The 18,704-nt window shown below is 39.3% G+C and overlaps 1 protein-coding gene across 4 annotated transcripts in view; it reads right to left on the bottom strand.

Moving 5' to 3' along the window:
* SLC36A4 (solute carrier family 36 member 4) overlaps positions 1-16,167 on the bottom strand; it is an 81,844-nt gene extending 65,677 nt beyond the window's left edge. The window contains exons 1-7 of one of the 4 annotated variants that reach the window (XM_079317107.1): positions 16,022-16,074; positions 9,878-10,003; positions 8,918-9,041; positions 8,107-8,197; positions 7,002-7,090; positions 5,625-5,720; positions 4,357-4,441 (exon numbers count right to left, since the gene is read on the bottom strand). In XM_079317107.1, the coding sequence (XP_079173233.1) occupies positions 4,357-4,441; positions 5,625-5,720; positions 7,002-7,090; positions 8,107-8,197; positions 8,918-9,039 (483 nt within the window). In that variant the 5' untranslated portion in view covers positions 9,040-9,041; positions 9,878-10,003; positions 16,022-16,074. Of the gene's footprint in view, positions 1-4,356; positions 4,442-5,624; positions 5,721-7,001; positions 7,091-8,106; positions 8,198-8,917; positions 9,042-9,871; positions 11,284-16,021 lie in introns of those variants that run through there. The other 3 variants (XM_079317105.1, XM_079317106.1, XM_079317108.1) reach the window with 3 other exon arrangements.
* Positions 16,168-18,704: the final 2,537 nt, after the last annotated feature.

The following is an 18,704-nucleotide window of genomic DNA, read 5'->3' on the forward strand; positions in this document are numbered from 1 at the left end:
GACTTTGAAAATGTTTTCCTAAATTGTGCTTTTAAAAATTGATCAGACAACACTTAAAACTGTTCCAAAAGTACCAAAATACAAAACAGCAGGAAGAATTTTGTGTTTTTAAACTTTTTTCATGTTTAGTTCCATGCAAATCTGCTGCTGATTGTGTTAGGATGGACTATGACACACTTTCTATCTAACCTAGTCTCCTAAATATTAGAATTAATATTACCTCAGATTCTTATTCTGGACAACAGTCCCTTTCAATCTCCTGCTGCTCTCTGCTAGTGCATTACTGCATATGGAGGTCATGCTGAGCCAAGAACATCCAACACTCTCTACAATTGTCTTTGTCCTGAACAAAGCAATATGATCTGGTGTCAAATATTTCCCCAAATAACATGAGAAAGAGAGAAAGCACAGAGCCACTGAAGTCACTAAGTACAGTGATGTCCCCAGATAGAAGATTTCATCAGGAGCTACTTCAGCTACTCAAGTATTAATTTACCATGCTGGTGTGATGTCTGAAACAGTGTTTTTTCACTCATTTACACAGGCCAAACATTGCATTCACCAGCTTCAGCTGAATCCAGGAAGATCAAACACTTGTGCAAATCTAGATATCAAGTTCCTTCTCCACTCAGAAAACTAATGCACAATTAGAAGCTGCAAAAAATTCTGCTGAACCGATGAACACACTTCCTTTTTACAAGAACTATCTCAGAAGCAAGAAATAATTCCATTTCCTTAGTGTCTTCAACTGAGACCACTGTTTCCTTGCCTATATCCCAAACCACACTCTTTCTGTAACACAATTTTATGGACTTTTCAACATCTAGTGATCTCAAAACAGCTCCTTAAACTCATTGGTTTGTCCTAATTTCTTCCTTACTCAGCTCAGAGCAACAGCCAGTGCAGTACACAAGGCCAGATCTGGAAGAAAATCAGTATGTTATCAGAAGACTATATTATGATCCTGTAATTTTGCATGAACAGGTGAAATAAATGTTTCACAGTTCATTTAGTTCTGATACTTTGTTCCAACTTAATACTGTACTTTGCAAAATTTTTAACACATCCAGTTTTATGAATAAGCATAATTTCCAAAGTTTTGTGAGGTTTTTTAGTAAAAAAAAGGGGGAAAAAAATCAGAATTCCACTACACAGAATGCTACTGATGGGTTATCTTCAGGGTGCTAAAGATCTATACTCAAAAAAAGCAATTAAGTGTTTTAATTTCTTAGCTTTATCAGCAAACAACGAAAGAGGACACTTGTCCAGAGAACTCTGCAAATATTCATGAGAAAGTTGATAAATTTCCCTTCACTAAAAGGGGTGGTCAGGCACTGGAAGAAGTTGTCCAGGAAAGTCTTAGAATCACCATCCTTTTAATTGTTCAAGAAATGTATGGATGTGGCACTTAAGCACTTGATGAACATGGCAGTATTGGTTGATTTTTATAAAAATATTTGCAAAACCAACCTTTACAATTCCATGGCTCTAAGAAGTGCCAAGACTCTTGATGCAGGGTCTTCTTCTGTCCAAGCAGGAAATGCAAAGCAACTATGGCATGAAAGGGGATCATGTTCTTTTCAGCACAGGCTCTTTTTCCTATCCCTGTGTGTTCCTTCTCTAGCCTTGCTGCAGTCAACCCTCAAGATTTTTGTTCCAGCTTCACTGTTCCTCTCCAGTCTGCAACACTTTCACCCAAAAGCCTCTTATTACATCCTGACAGAGTTAACCAGAACTTTTGTCACCAGTCTACGTTTCTTTGGTTCTCCTGGAAAATATTTCTTAGGAAAAGCTTGACTTGCTATTTAGTGTAACTGAAAACAGGATCTTGCAGCACAGGGTATGGGAAACACTAATGTAATGCAGAAAAATCTCAGTGTAAGTTTCCACCAGTTTCAGTGGTGGAATTTGCACACACCAACGTGGAAATATGACCAACAAAGTACAGATCATAATGCAGATGGTATTGGTCAAGGGGTGCCATTAGTAATACTTTTACTATGCTTTTCCTTTATCTTAGTTCTCCCCCTCCTGCTCCCCCACTCCCTCTGTCCACCTTCCTTGTCCTTTCACTACCCCAAATCATTAGTGATTCAGGCTGTCCCAATTTTTGTTCTTTGGTGCCCTCTACGGGACTGATTTCTGCAATAGAAAGTTGCCAGGAAGAAACCAGACTTCTCCCTCACATAAGAGCAAGCACAGGGCAGTACAAATCAAGTACACTTGGAAGTGGAATCTCTGAATTGCTAATGAATTTAATCCACCTGTCCATAGGGTCCCTTTTATAGGTCTCTGCAGCAACTGCTTTTGCAGCAGTGGACCTCCTGTAAGAACTTTCAATTTTTACTCAAAAAAGCAAAAAGTTTCCTGAAAAACATTTTAGGGTTTGGGATTTTTTTTCCAAATCTACAAAAGTGAAGGTCAGCAAGTATTCAGTCTCATCTTTTGCCTAAGGCCACAGCCTATATATAACCAGTTGGTCAGGTAAGTATTTAAGATAAGAAAAGCTTTAATTTAAACTTCACAAAGTTTAAAAAACTTTGTAAAATTTGAAAGCATGCATTAAAAATTACAAAGCATGCATTAAAGATCTCCTTTCAGAAGGTCAGCAAAATGACATCAGATAGTATTTTTAGCTTTAGAGACAGATTCTGACACTAAAAGTGTAGTTTTTAAAGGCTGGGATATTTTTTCCCTCACAATATACAGAGTACCCAGCTTCCAAATACACAAATTTGCCTCATTGTGACAGATCTTCATCCATAGATGAATACTCAATATAAATACTCATTCACAATGGGATGAAAAAACCCAAACTATCTTCTGTGTGCTAATTACCCAAGGGGACACTCTTCTTCCTAATTAAATTAAGTTAAGCTATGCCAAGACACCTATTATCTACCTTATGGGTAGAGTAAGAAACCATATGGACAATTAATGCACAGCAACCTACCACACTTTATCCCTCACTTCACTACTCACAGGAGCATACAGAGAATCAGAGTCACCAAAATGTTTGAGTTGGAAAAGACTTCAGAGATCACTGAATCCAACCTTTGAACAATCATCACCTTGCCATCTAGACCATGGCACTGTGTGCCACATCCAGTTGTTTCTTGAACACCTCCAGGAATAGTGACTACACGTCCTGGTGTAGTCTGTTTCAATGCTTAACAACCCTTTCCATGAAGAAATTCTTCCTGATGCCCAACCCAAACCTTCTGTGGCACAACTTCAGGGTATGTCCTTTCATCCTGCCACTGGCTGCCTGGGAGAAAACAACTACCCCACCTGGCTACACCCTCCTGTCAGGCAGTTGCAGCAGGTGATAAGGTCACTCCTGAGCCTCCTTTTCCCCATGTTATACAACTCCAGCTCACTCAGTCACTCCTCATATGACTTATAAGAACCCTATAAGAAAGAGCTTAGAAAGACTGCAGAGCAAGAGACAGAGACAAGCAGATGCATGAAAGCAGTAGCAGCTGTCACAAAAGTGATAGGCATGGTTTTGTTTGCTTTTGTCAGTGATAGATGGCTGTAGGGAAGAAAAGGGGTAGCTGGGTTTTATTGAAAGGTTTGGGATTGCTTGCCACCTGTAAAGACATTTGTGGTTGTGGCAATCCATTTGCAATGCTTAGCTGACTTAAGAAACTTCAGGGATAAAACTTGAAAGAAAGAGATGTGACCAAACACAAAGCATTCACAGAACAGCAAAAACAATTTTAAGATTATATCATGTCTCCCCTCTATTAGATAAAGGGGAGACAGGATAAAAATGTTTAAAAATATAAAAGGTATCCACAAATAGAAAAGAATAAATTACTTATATCTAGAACATGAAATAAAGAACTTACAATATCAATAAGAAATCTGAAGCTTCTACAAAGAAGCAGCTGTCTAACAGATAAAGAAAGCATTGGAACTGACTACTGAGGAAGCTGTAGAAATGTCAATGTCAGGCATTTTTGGAACAAAAATCAGGATTCATTTAGATACAGTGGATTCTGTGAATAGAAGGGACTAAACAAGAACAAAACAAAACAAAAAAAATTCCAGTTACATGAAAAGGATTAAATATGCCCAGGAGTTTGGGGAGAAAAAAGGAAGTCAGCAGAAAGCCTAGAAAAAAAAAAAAATTCTGGGACAACTGGCTCCTACACCATTTTATGTCTTATCTTCCATCACTTCCACAATTAAATTTTAAACTCAACAAACAAATCAGAAGGAAATATACACTTTCATGAGATCTGAATTTAGTTGCCCACAGCCCCCTTTAACCAAAAGCTTTATAGGAAATAAAAGTGAGGGAAAATGAATCTAAACCCGTAACTGCTTCCATATGGCAGCATTACTCACTTGCTTCACATTTTCTGCCAAGAACACAACATAAACACCACAAAATCCCAGTTGTGTTACCACTAGGAAAAAGTCCACAACACACCTGAGGAGGAAAAAACAAACATACATTATACTAAAGATCCAAACAATTATCCCATTGCTACCTAATACACAATTAGTGCTCCTTTTTAGAGCAGTCAGAATGCTAGACTCAAATGCCACATTAATCTGACAAGCAGTGCAGTGCAGGTTCCTCCTGTGTCAAAACTGGGGGGTGATCACTGACAGAATGGTGTGACTCAGACTGTTTTTGAAAAAAGTGATACACAATGGTGGCCTGAAGACAGACTGTAATGAAACTGCTAGAGTCAAGCACAGAGCAGAGATCTGCCCCAGAGAATGGATTTGCTGCAGCACAGAGTCTCTGGAGACCCAATTGCCCATTTGAGGCTTATAACTTTTTGGTGCAATAGAAAATTGTCATTATATATCAGAACAAACCAATTTTCCCTCTAATTGAGCTCTGCTTCATTCCTATGAAGTCATCACAACACATCTTAAAACACTAGCTCACTAGTAAGATGCTGCATCCCTGAAAGTACCAGGAATATTAAAAATTCTTCCATAAGTGAGGTAAAAACCATTTTAAATTAACACTGAGCAACATATCTGTTTCAGATTTACAATATCACTACTGTGCAGTCATACCATAAACTCAACAAACAGCAACAGATGGCAAAGAAAAAATAATGTGTTTTTTGCAAAAGAAGGACAAAATATTTAACAGACACAACAAGCTATTTGTATCTTCATGCCGTTATTGCAAAAATAGTAAATATTTCTGCATTATTTGTATGTTGTATTTAAACAGGAACCAAATTATTGTTTTGCTTCCTCTCAGAATAGATACATTAAAGTAATTAATATTTGCAGTGTCAACCTGAAATGCACAGAAATGCTGGGAAAAGAGAATGAAAACTTAAACTACCTCACTGCATTAGACAACACAGAAAGCATTTCTGGTTATAACATATCTCTTCCTATATTACTAAACAGAATTCTTCTTCAGAGCTCTTGTAGAACTGAAAACTGAAATGCCTGATAGAGTCAGACATCTTCCCATCTCAACACTACCAGCTGGCAGCAGGAAATAACAAATAACACTGCATAAAAGCATTTTTAAGGTCGGTAAAATCTTAGTAAAATGGAAGTCTCCTAATCACTCCAAGTATAGCCATTAACTTTTAAAAATAAATTTACTCGATTAAATTCTAGTTGAAACCTACCGGCCCCAAGAAGCTCGTTTCTGAAGAGCAGTCAGGGGTCCCACTTCCATTGCACAGCTAACTGTGTCACTGTACCCCAGGGAGGATTTCTTCATCCTGAGATCAAAAAGTGAAGAAAAACAGTTACCAGAAACTATGTGGACCTAGAACCCTACTATGAAAATACTGTCGGTCTTCCATGATTTTAACAAGTTGTTACCTGTGGCAACACTCTTGCTGAATTTCAGAGGTATTTGGCTTCTTTAACCCAGGAAGGGCTATTTAGCACTCTACAAACATGTGAAAGACAGTGTTGCTTCCACCCAGTTCAACAGCATTAAATGAGTTTCTTACAAAACAAGGATTTGGTTTTTCTATAAACTACTCCAAAATCACATTATCATTATTTTTATTATTATATGAGCTAAAGAAATTAATCTCAAATCTAAAAGTCACAAAGAACTTAAATAGAATTCAACTTTTGTTGCACAAGCAGTTAATTAAAACTGATTCAATGATTTTATTTTGGTCATCAATTTAAAGACCATTCAAAACTACAGAGACAAAGTTCAGAAATTACAGGGTCTTTTCACAGTATAATATCATACTAATATGTTAAAATAATATTTTCCAGCTACAGGGACATAAATAGTTTTGTGATTCTACTCAGTTCAAAAGTTCATTACATTTTAAAACATGAGACCCCTCCCACTGCTTCTCTGTCAAGTGTAACACTTGACAGTACAATAAAAATGTTTAATGAAAGTCACTATTAATCAAAATACTCTGTCAGTCAAATCTGAGTAACTGCTTCCCCACAGTACTGCACATTTCACTTGGAGGAATATTTAGTATTTATCTGCTCATAAGCATCATTTTAACACATTCTTTCAGCACTACAACTTCAAAGAATCAAGTTGCTACAATTCAGAGACAGAGCTCACATACAATCATGAAAGACACCAACAGCATTTCTTAGTTTATCTTTTACACCTATAAAGTACTTATAAACTGAGTATTCGTAAATTATTTACATTTTTCAAAGCTATGAAGACTCAGAAGCTCAATAGTATAAAGAAGGACTGAAAACAAGCAATTAAAACTGCAATGAGAAAGACCTGATTATCTGCCAGCAGGGAAGAAGGCACAGGGCAACACAAGTTAAACCAATCTCATTTTGTGTATGAGCAGAGAATAAATATGTTTTTTCAAGGTGTATGCATAAAGCATAGCTTTCATTACTAGGTGCATACTGAGAATTTGGGAAGATTATAACCTGACAGAAGAAACTGCTACAGCACCAGAGTATTTTGTAGTCCGAAAAATCACAATCAGAAAAGAGGAATTAAAAAAAAAAATACTTAAACTCAGCAACTGAACAAGTAGTTCCACATTTACCTCTGAGATAGACAGTGGCTGCAACGTACCAAGATGTGCATACAGTGAACAGATATAAATCCTATGAACACAAGGCTGATTGGTCCAACCTGGTATGGAAAAAAAAAAAAAGGGACAACATAGGAGATACAGAATTTTCATAAAAATATGCTGGGGAAAAAGCTTTACATAAAAAAATTTCACACTGCAGCAAATAAATTAATAACTAAAAAATTTCCCCCCTCAGCTGGGTGCTGCTGCTGATGCTTCATGTCATCCCTCAGTTTCCACTACTTTAAGAGAAGGCTATTCAGGGGTGGTCAAGCCATAAGTAACAAGGGAGTACTTCACTCCTCTAACTGTTTCACTTGCCAAAAAAGTTTGTCAAGAAAGAAGACTGCATAGACTGCACAATGCAATGATTTGAACCACTTGAAAGTGGCAATGACAGCAAAAGTTACAAGTTACAGATAACTATCAAATTAAATCATTTGTTTCAGAATAGAAACTTGACCAGAAGTTTTCCTAGAAGGAACTTGCCTTACACATGTAACTTTCACTCTCAAACTGAACAAACCATACTATGGAATTACAGAATTACTTAATAGTAAGGTCAAAATTTCACTTGAATAAATTTACTCTGCCCTAGGAAATGCATTGTTTCTTACTAGGTATAAACAACCTGGGCTATACTCTGTTTCTGCAGAAACACTAGATTGATTTAACAAGCTGATGCTTCATCCTAAGACACAGAATCTGTCTCTAGAGAAATCTGTACAAAGATAACACAACCCCATAGAAACAATTCCCATGAGATATCACAGGTGTCTGAGTGAATCAAAAGATTTCTTTTTTTCTGACAAACTTTCTGTTGGACCAGAAAAATACTTTGGCTAAGCCAAAATGCAACTCATGCAATGAAGTCTTCAGGGTGAAGTACTAAATGTCTTTAAAAAAATAAAATCTTAATCTTCAGCACTGATTTCCCCAAATTAAAGAGAAGAAATGACACAACTATATTAAGATGGCAGTGACAAATAAGAAGGATTGAAATTTCATTTTTCAAGACACATATCTGTAAATCTTTCTAGATGATTTTTCTAGTCTATGAAAAAAGAATTCTTACCACAATGCCAGCATTTTTTATTGCAAGTGGAAGACCGAGAAGCCCAGTTCCAATGTTTCCCTTGAGGAGGTGAGTCAGTGTTTGCATAAACCTGGGGATAAAATGTCACATTAGAAGCACATATAGATAAGGCAGAGGGTAAAAACAAAACCTCACCCTTTGTCTATAATAAAGGGATAAATTTCAAGTTTCAACTTACAATTTACAGTGGTTCAGCTACTGTAAAGGAAGTGCAGCACATTCAAATAATGTTTTTATTCATCATTACATGTGAGCACCCTCAAATAGAACACACAAATCTGATCTTCAGTTCTTTACTCCAGCTTGTGAAACATGAATTTCTCAGCAATTTCATAGTTCTTTTGCCTCAGAATCAAAATTACCAAGTTTTATCCATGTTATTTTAAAACTCATTCAAAACAATCACCAGTTGCAAATCACAATTCTGTCAGCCAAAGCTTTATCCAAGGGAAAAAAAACCCCAAAACATTTACAAGCTTTTCTAATTCAATTTTCAAAACAGGTTATCTCCAGAGTCTCTCAAAATCGTTTTCAAACAGAGCTTGGGCCTTGAGTAGCTTAATCACTTTACAAGTAGGAACCTTGAAATATTTCACAGCCAGACATTGTTAGCTTCAAAATAAGTGAAAACCTACTCAAAATGGGCTGCTTTTTGGGAGACTTATGTAAAGTCCTTATGTATAACCACAAAATTGTTCTGCAGGTGCAAGAAGAGTTCAGAAAATTGCTCATAAGTAACAAGTCAGAGGCAAGAAATTTTAACAAGCTGATACTTAAGATTAACACATACGTAATGCCTTCTTCATTATCAAGCTGATAGTGTGTCTTAACTGGCAGGAAAGTATTTTCATGCTCTTCATCTGAGATGCCTTCTGAGTCTTCTTCATCAATTAAAGGCTTCATTACTTCCATGCCTGTACAACAGAGTTAACACTACATTAGCATTAGAAACAAGTTTACAGTTCCAAAGACATGATTCAAACTTCCCATGTCACAAGGCTTTAACATGTTCCTAACTACAAAGATGATTTAAGCAGATATATGGAGCACAAGTTTGCACAGGATATTCTCTCTCTTTAATGCAGCACACCATCTCAATATTATTATCATTATTATTATTATTGACAAACACTACATTTTTTCATTAAGAAAATCAACTTTCTATCATGAAAATGTCAGTTTAAATCACTGCAAGCTAATGCAACAGAAAGCAAGACAGAAAGTCATCCAACATTACAAAAGGGTGAGATTCTTCTTAACTACTGGTAGCTACTTCAGAATTAAACTAATTAAACTAAGTGCACTCAAAGAGGTAAGACAGATATCACAGAAAGTACCTCCATTCATTGAAGAAAGAACCAAAATATAGGAATCAGGTTGCATGCTTTGAAAGCTGCATTTCATGAACCTTTTAAACTGGCATAAAATTCCAGCTAAGGAACAGCACCAAGTAACAGCAAGCAGTCAGTAGTGAATAAAATTGCCTTTCAGGCAAAACTAACAGCTTATACCAGTTTAATGTTGAGGAAATTATAACCATTTTGAATTATTACAGTTAAGCAAAACAAATCCTGCCAAGAGCAAAAAGATTATTTACCCTACACTTGCCTACCACAGTATCCATTCATAAAATACGTTCAATAAGTCTCAAGTTCCGTAACTTTCACCCAAAAAAAAGAGAAATCCTGTGATGTTAACATTTTGTATTTAAAACAAACAAAGAAACAAACCACACTACATTTACATTTACATTACAAAGCAGCCATTTCTGCCAGGGGTTTGGTAGTGGTGGGGCTACAGGAGTGGCTTCAGAGAGAAGCTGCTGGAAGCTTCCACCATGTTAACACAGCCAATACCAGCTGCTTCCAGGACAGATCTGCTGCAGGAAAAGTCCAAGCCCATCAGTGATGGTGGCAGCACCTCTTCAATGACAGAGTTAAAAAAGAAAAAAAACCTGCCGAGCAACTAGAGCTGGAGAGTGGACTGAGAACTTGCGAGAGGAGCAGCCCTGAGACCTCAAGGTCAGAGCAGGAGGAGGGGCAGGAGGAGCTCCAGGCACCAGAGCTGAGATTCCCCTGGTGCAGCCCATGGAGAGGCAGCTGAGCCCCTGCAGCCCATGGGGGTCCACAATGGAGCAGAGATCCACCTGCAGCTCCTGGAGCATCCCAGCCAGAGCAGAGGAATGTCTGGAGGCGGCTGTGACCTCAAGGGAAGCACACACTGGAGCAGACTTCCTGGCACAGGACCTGTGGCCCCATGGAGAGAAGAGTGTCTAAGTCTGGAGCAGGTTTGCTGGAAGGCTTGTGACCCCATGGAGACCCACACTGGAGCAGTTTCTGGAAGACTTTTTCCCATGGGAGGGGAACATAGAAACATGCTGCACACTGGAATGTGGAAAGAGTGTGAGGAGCCCTCCCACTGAGGAGAAAGAAGCAGAAGAAACAACATGGTGAACTGACTGTAACCCCATTCCCCACCTCCCTGCACCACTGGAGAGGAAGAAGAAGAGAAATTGTGAGTGAAGTTGAACCTGGGAAGAATGGAGAGATGGGTAGAGGTTTTTTTAAATTTATTCTTATTTCTCGTTACCCTGCTATGATTTGTCTGATAAGAAATTCAATTAATTTACCAAAGTTGAGTCTGTTTCGCCCATGACTGTAACTGGTGAGTGATCTCTCCCTGTCCTTTGCTCAACTCACACACAAGCATTTGGTTGTATTTTCTCCAGCTAAGGAAGGGAGTGATAGTGGATCCCTAGAATCCAGCCAGGGCCAACCCACCACAGCCATTAAACAAATCATGAAGGTTTTGATGAAGCCTTGGAGATGTCTAACCCACCAGCAGGTTATTGAAGCCAATGCTACATATCTTCTAAAGAAAATCTGTACAAGTGTAAAAATCCCATAAAGCAGAAGGCAGCTTATCCAAGTCATAAAAATTAAATCACATAGGTCAAACTCTCCTGAAAACACCAAAGGGTTGTTAAAATTTCATGTCTGAAAAGTTGAAAGCCAGTAATGAAAGCACTTGACAGAAGTAAAGATGCCCAGTCAAGAACAAAAATCAGATGTCAGAGACTCAACCAGAAAGTACACTGTAAAGCAAATTTATACTCAGTGATATTTTAATTATACAAGTCAGGATGGACTTCACCGCATTTCTATGAATTGACTGAAAGAAGGCTCACCAAAGTTCCTTCCCTGTGCTCCCACAGCATTGTGCTGCCTAGTTCTTGAGGATGCCATGACCATCCTCCACCTCAGCTCCTAGCCCCTGCCAGGCTCATTTGATACTCACAAAGACTTGGATTCTCTGCTTCTGGAGTAAAGGTTTGCCTCCTCAGGGATCAGAGGGAGCAGGAAGTTTCACCCAAAGAGCAATTGATTAGGCTGCTTTTCATTCTTTGAGGTATATTGATTCTAAATTAACAATCTGAAGGAACAAGCCAAATTACAAGTGTGCAAGTTTGTGATCACATGAAATTCAACAACATATAAAAGAAATAATTAAATTAATTAATTAAATAAATCTAAAATAATAATTAATTAATTAATTAATTAATTTTGCAGTTTTGTCTCCACCACATTTTTAGGATGCTCTTCATAATGTTAAACAATAATGACAACATGCAGCAAGTAAAGCTCTTATTTAGCAATAGCAAGGGACCAGCACAACCCATAGGACCAACAGCTTTGGTGAGTGTCAGCAACTGCTCTGCCAAGCGAGAAATGTAAAATTTTCTTCTTTTTCTTCTGAAAAGTCATCTCCCTATGCTTAAAGCATATCATGTCATCCCAGAGTTATTGTTATCACTGTCCCACTGCCCCATTCACCCACTTTCTTAGAAATGGCTTAAATTAGAGTAGAGAATATCCATTTCCAATTTGCACACTAAGGCAGAGAGTTCACTGCTCCTTTTCCAATGTAATAATGCATTTAAGAATAAATTCCATAAGAAGTTTTAAGTAATATCAACTCACACTGTCATAACTATATAGGTGACTTACTACATTTAATGGGTCCAAACTTGTAGTCTAGAGCACATGAGACAAAAAAGCTTGACCTTTGCATACTTGGATCTAGCTTGAAATTAATTATTCTGCAACATCTGCAGTCACTACCACAAAACTGGCACTGAATACCCACATTTACTTTGATTCCTTCCTACAGAGGAAGGAATGTGCAATTTAAATACAATTTCAAACTGCAGCACAAGAACAGCATATGCCTCTCATACCTGAATCAGAAATGCAGCTGTCTGCACATGGTGCAGAGCTCACCCCAGCCAACATTAGATCCATGCTCCACCAAATTGTCCTGGCTGCATCCAAACACTATTTGGTCAAAGACCCAAATTTCAATCACTAATCAGCCCCAGTTACCCAGAGATTAAATCCATAGCTAAAATTGTCATGACTACTATTTCCAATTATGTATCTTCATGTGTGTTCTCCTATCCCCTAGAATTTGCCAGCATCTTGCCAATTCTTATGGACATACTGCCAAAGAAACTTTTGAACTGTTACTAAATTTACTTAATTCTCAAGATTTTTAAGCACACTGAAGAAATCCTCTGGTTCAAAAGTTCAGCAAAGAAATTAAGTTTCACCAAGAACTTCAGTTAATTTTTCTGTATTGCTCAAGTAATTAACACTCCCAAATTTAACTCAGCACCACAGGGGATAAAACTGATCTCCATCATTTTCATTTTAATGAAGAAACACTGACAAAAGAATGAAGAACTTTGCCAGGCGGGCATAGCAACCTAAAGGACATATTAAAAATAAAAGCCAACTATAATCTTCTAATGCTCTTTTGGAGAAGGTCACACCCCAGACAAATTCATGTCTCAAACCCCTTTTCCAAATCCAATTTAACAATGCAGTCTGGCTTTTATTCGCTTGGGGTTTTTTGATTTGACATATAAGCATATAAAGATTTGGGGGATAGGATACAGCACACCACTGTTTGCTGATCAGCTGGTTTTACTCATTTATGGGACAGGGAATACACAGGCCATGTTGAAGCAACACTTCACACATGTATTAAGTGCTCAGCAAAAGGCAGTAGGCAAAGGAGGGCTTGTATATACTTCACTGCTCAGTCAGCTTCTACAGCAGAATGAGTCCACAGGAGCAGAAACACTGCCCAAGATTCACAAACTGTGAAATGTGTTTATTAAACAAAGGGTGACCCAGTGCCTCTGTAATTGGGATAAAGATCCAATTTAGCAAGCAGCTGTTTTGACTGCTCCATAAAAGAGAAAATTAGCACCATATCATTTTACATTAGCCTAAAATGCAGGTTTATGCTAATATTTTCTCACAGGGTGGAAAGTCACATTCACAACCCTGGAGGCATACCCAGAGCTTCTGTCACCAACCAGGGCTGGCTGCTCTTACGGGACAAAGTTAGTGACTGACTCTGAGAACAAGCAGACACAGTCAAGGCATTCTCACTGCAGTGTTAACACAGAAGAAGCATTTATATCTGGCAGCAACCACATCTGTGACAACAGGAGAGGCTCAGTGTTCCCAGCAACTGCATCCAGTTCACAGATGATCAGTGTATTACCTCCATGCTGCAGAGACGATTTTCAATTCAGCATTCAGAACCAGGGCTCTCAAGATAAATTTAATTACAAAGAAAACATTGTCACTAATTATTTTCAAAGTAATGCTCAGTAACTCCCTCTACCAAAGGAAATGCCTGTCTAGGTATTTAGGTACTTTAGCCTACAAATAACCCTCCCAGCACTTCTCCAGAATTTACTGTACAGTACAGCTTTGTCCACAAAGCACACATGATCGGCTACATTACTCAGTCACATGCTGCAACCACCTCCAAAGAAATTACAGAGCAAGACAAAGTGACCATGAATGGTACTGCTAGAGGCATGCTGGCCCAGACGGATAAACCTTTGTAAATTTTCCTAGCTCAAGGGGGAAATAACAGATAACCCCATTAAACCGTACCCAAGCCAGCTTCCTTTTTATTTTCCACTATAGCTACTCCTGCTGAATATAAGAGACATAAAAACAAACAAATAAAACCCTCAAACTAAAATGCATTTTTTGGCTTGAAAATTAAAAAGGAAAATCTCATCTAGTTTAAAAATTCCTATTAAATACTAATAATTACATTTTCTAAAATAGTCAAAGGGAGCACTGGCTTTTGTTGTGTTTGTTTGTCAAGAACTCCAAGCTATGCTTCATGCAATTATTTGAATCCCTTTTAATTTCTCTTTGGAAAATAAATCTCAGGTCATTTATTTCTCTCCATTACAGACTGTAACTTAATAAAGTAGATTTATTCAGCTTTGTGGTAGAATATATTAATCTTGAGAATGGCTGTTTCTAAGCAAACGTTGAAAGTCAATAATGCCCCTCAACAAGCAGGAGGAATTGTTTGCTTTTGCGTTGTAACTGTTGGATCCAGAAGGCTCATAAAATGGGACACTTGAGTTATTAAACCAAAGAGCACACAGGTCTGCATAGCTATCACACACTTTCAGAGGAAAAATATTACCCCAACCCACAATGGATTATTTATTTGACAGGCACTAGTCTTAAATAATCCACTATCCTATCTAGACTAAGCCACACTTTTTACAATTAACACGCTAAGTGACAATGCATTGGCAAGACTTCAGTTTTATTAAGTATTCAATAGCACTGAACCATGCAGAAGGTTTTGGAATTCTTGTCAAGTGTGGAACAGCATTTTTAATGAGTTAATTCCATAGAAAATCCCAGTTCTGTGGATACTGACGGAAAAACTGTCAGATGTGCGAACTTCTGGGGGAAAGAAAAAACAAAGCTCTAAAATTTCTTTCAGCAACCTTTGCTCCAAAGTGACAATCTCTCGATGAAAGATGGATCAGCCTTGGGGACAATAAAATTGGAAGCATAACTTCCAAGTCCTATCACTGGACCGGGCAAAACCTGCAGATTTCCAGCAGGGAGAAGTGGATGACTGGGGGACTGGAGCATCTCTCTTATGAATAAAGGCTGAGGGAGCTGGGCCTGTTCAGCCTCAAGAAGAGACAGCTGAGAGGACACCTCATTAATATATGTAAGTATTTAAAGTGCCAAGAGGGTGGAGCTACTAGGAGAAGAGACAACTGGCTGAAACTGATGCCCAGGAAGTTTCCCCTGAAGAGGAAGATCTTCCTTACAGTGTGGGTGAGCGTGACTGAACAGGTAACCCCAGAGGCTGTGGATTCCCTCTGGAGATACTCAAGAGCCAACCCCAACTTTACAACCCAACCTGCTATGTAAACCTGCTCTACAACTAAGCCTACTTATCCATACATGGGCAGAAAAACTGAGATGAACATGTATGTGCCTTCATCAATTAGATTTAAAGGTGGACAAGCTAATATACACTAATGCAATAAATACTATGCCGCTAATATATAAACACACATATGCCCCGGGGAAACCCCAACCCAGTCTTCCAGGGCAGATGAATGCATCATCGAGCGATGCAAAGAGAACGTATTTGCATGAACTTCTATGGAGGCCGTGACTTTGCCAAGAGACCGAGTGCCAGCCAGGTGTGACTGAGGCCCCGGGGCGCGGCCGCCGCCCCCAGAGCCCCCGGCTGCGCTGCCCTCAGCCCGCCCGGCCCGGCGCAGCGCAGACACGGCAGCACAGCGCCCACCCCCACCGCAGGTGGCATGGTTCATCCCGCCCGCCTCGGTGCGCCGAGCGCCGCAGCGCATCCCCGGCGGGCCGAACCATCTCTCCTGAAGCGGAGGGGGGGCAGGGGAGGGCTGGCCGGCCTGTCCCGGCGCCCACGCCCCCTCCTCTCCGCCCCGCAGCCAGCCGCCATCCCGCCGCCCCTCGGCCGCTCCCGCCGTCGCCGGCCTGCACGGCTCGGGTCGCCTCACCCAGCTCCTCCCTGCCCGCGCCGGCCATCGCCCCGCCGGGCTCCGCTCGCCCTTCCGCCGATGTGGAGCCGGCCGGCGCGGCGCATGCGCCCGGCGGGAGCGCACCATGGAGGGCGGCGGGCAGGCGGGCCCTGCGCGGGCTGAGGGAGGCGGTGCCGGCCCCGGCGGCAGCACTGCCCGGGGAGCCGTGCATCCTCAACGTGGATCCGCGAGGATCTTCAGCGCCCTGCTCCATGTCACACCACCTAAGAGTAGAGCATGTGACTGAGAGCACTGTCCAGACACTCCTCGAACCGTGACATCTTCATCATCTCAGTGATGCTCTTGGCTTTGCTGCGGCCGCAGCTGGGCTGGCTCCTTAGAGCGGTGCCTATGGCAAGGCAGGGGAGCCCGGCTTTGGATGGGGCACTGCAAGCTTTGAGCAAAATTAATCAGCAAAGACTACAAACAAGGCTGTGTGAAGAGCTCAGCAGAGCCTGATAGATTGAACGCTTGGAGATTAACCACTAACCTTACACCCCAGCTCAATCGAACTTTACTGCCAGTATTTCTTCATCAGAACTACCTATATCTATGGCTGATTTAAGTAATAAAGTTTCCAGCTTCTGCTTTCCTAAAACTACTTTTTGAATATAGGACAAAGTAATTTTATTTTCTTTCTACGCAAGAGAAATGCAGTCTTCTGAAGCTTCTCATAAACTTCAGTCATCTTCAACATACATCATTAATTAGTTTATCTATGACGCAGAATTTCCAGTGGGGAAAGCATCCATTTTCAATTGTCAAATTTATGTGTATTCCAAATACTCCTCCTAAACTTTCATTTATTTATTTTAGAAATTTATATAGGAAAAGGATTCTCAGTGGGCAATCCTTGACTGCAGGTTATTGATTCAAGAACTGACTCACTTATTACAATATTTGTGTTTTATTCAGTATTTATTCAGCATTTATTCGGTATTCTACTTTGTTTCAAACAATGCCAAACTTTGTTCAAGAAAATATGTAACTAGCAGATCTTCAAAAGGTGTATTGAGTGTTAATTCCTTCTACGTTGTCATTGAATCTCAGGACTTGACTCACACTAAGGACTTGAAGAGACCTTTATATCACATCCCAGCCAATGGAGATCTCTGCTTCTACCAAAAAAAAAAAAAAAATTTCTTTTGGGAGCAGATTTGTTATGTGCTTAGAGAGATTTTTATAATATACTCCAAAAGTTACATCTATTATGTGAGTAACCAGTGGTGATCAATGAATATTCAAAAACACATGGGAGATACTATAATGTGATGGAAATTAATAATTTTGTAATCTGCATTTTGTTTATCTTTGGTAAGAATAGAAGGATTTGCTTTAATATGGACATTTGGTTAAATTCTAGATATCTATCCATAAAAAAAAAATTGCTTCAAATTATGTGGATATTGCAGACACTAAACACTTGTTTACTGTAAGTTTCAGGTTCTGAACAGCATATGCAGCTTCTCTCTTAGAAACCATGGATTCAATTCTTTTTGTTTCTGTTGGTTCAGAACAAGGCAAATGAATTACAATACCCAGCTTTTTCCATTTTCATTTTTTAAAATTAAAAGCTAAGCCTGAAATCTTCAAGGGCCGTTTCCAGTATTTTTTTGTGCGTGTGTGCTTAAACTCCCCTTTTTAAAATAGATGCTCTGCTAGGTCTACCTAAGCACAAATTATACTCTGGCTGAATTTCCACTCTTTTTTAAGGAAAAAATGCAACAACCAATTAAATATACAGAAATACTGTTTCAAAATGCAGTCCATCCACATAGATGCCAGCTGGCTTTAGCTTTGGGGCTCCTCAAGTCTTGAGGGACTTCCATTTCTTCATGGAACCTTTTTTTGTGATGCTTTATATTTGGCTTCCAGACCATCCATTGGCAGTGAGTCCCACAATGTAATTATGTATTGTGCAAAAAAAGTGCCTTTTGAGCCTGCTACCTGCTATTCATCTGATAGCCTCTAGTCTTGCAATATAAAAATAATTATTGCATTTACCTTCTCTAAGTTATTCTTGGCAGATAACCATACTCTCTCTCCTGTCTCTTTTCCAGGCTGAAGAGTCCTCATCTATTTAAACCTCCCTTCACAGAGATGCCATTCCATCTTTTCATAATTTCTGTTGGCTTCTTCTATGAGTTCTAGATCTCCCATGTTCAATTGCAGTTGAGGACACCAGAACTGCAGCCACTGAAACCCTTCTGCCTACATCTCAGGGGTTTCCACTCCTGCTTTTGAATAATTTGTATTTTAACTTTTACTCAGGTAGTACTTTGCAAGGTGATTACTTTGCATGATGTTTTAATGAGCCATTGGTAGGCCTCAATTATGTTGCCAACTGTCTGTCTCTAGACTATAATTCTATCTGATTGGCAAATGATTGACATTCCTCTAAGATTTGTATCACTGGTTTATATCTAAGAGCACATTTTGAAATCACCTTGAATATCAATATGGCATCTACATTTCACGAGATCCTGGATAGCAAATTGCTCATCTGTGTATCAAAAAGCAATACCTCCTGTTAATTCATCACTGAACATGGAATCAAACTGAAAGAGGGATGTTTAGGCTAGATATAAGAAGAAAATCTTTACTAGCAGGGTGATAAGGCACTGGATTAGACTGCCCAGAAAAACTGTGGATGCCTCATCCT

Source organism: Erithacus rubecula (assembly GCF_903797595.1).
Source record: "Erithacus rubecula genome assembly, chromosome: 1".
NCBI lineage: Eukaryota > Metazoa > Chordata > Aves > Passeriformes > Muscicapidae > Erithacus > Erithacus rubecula.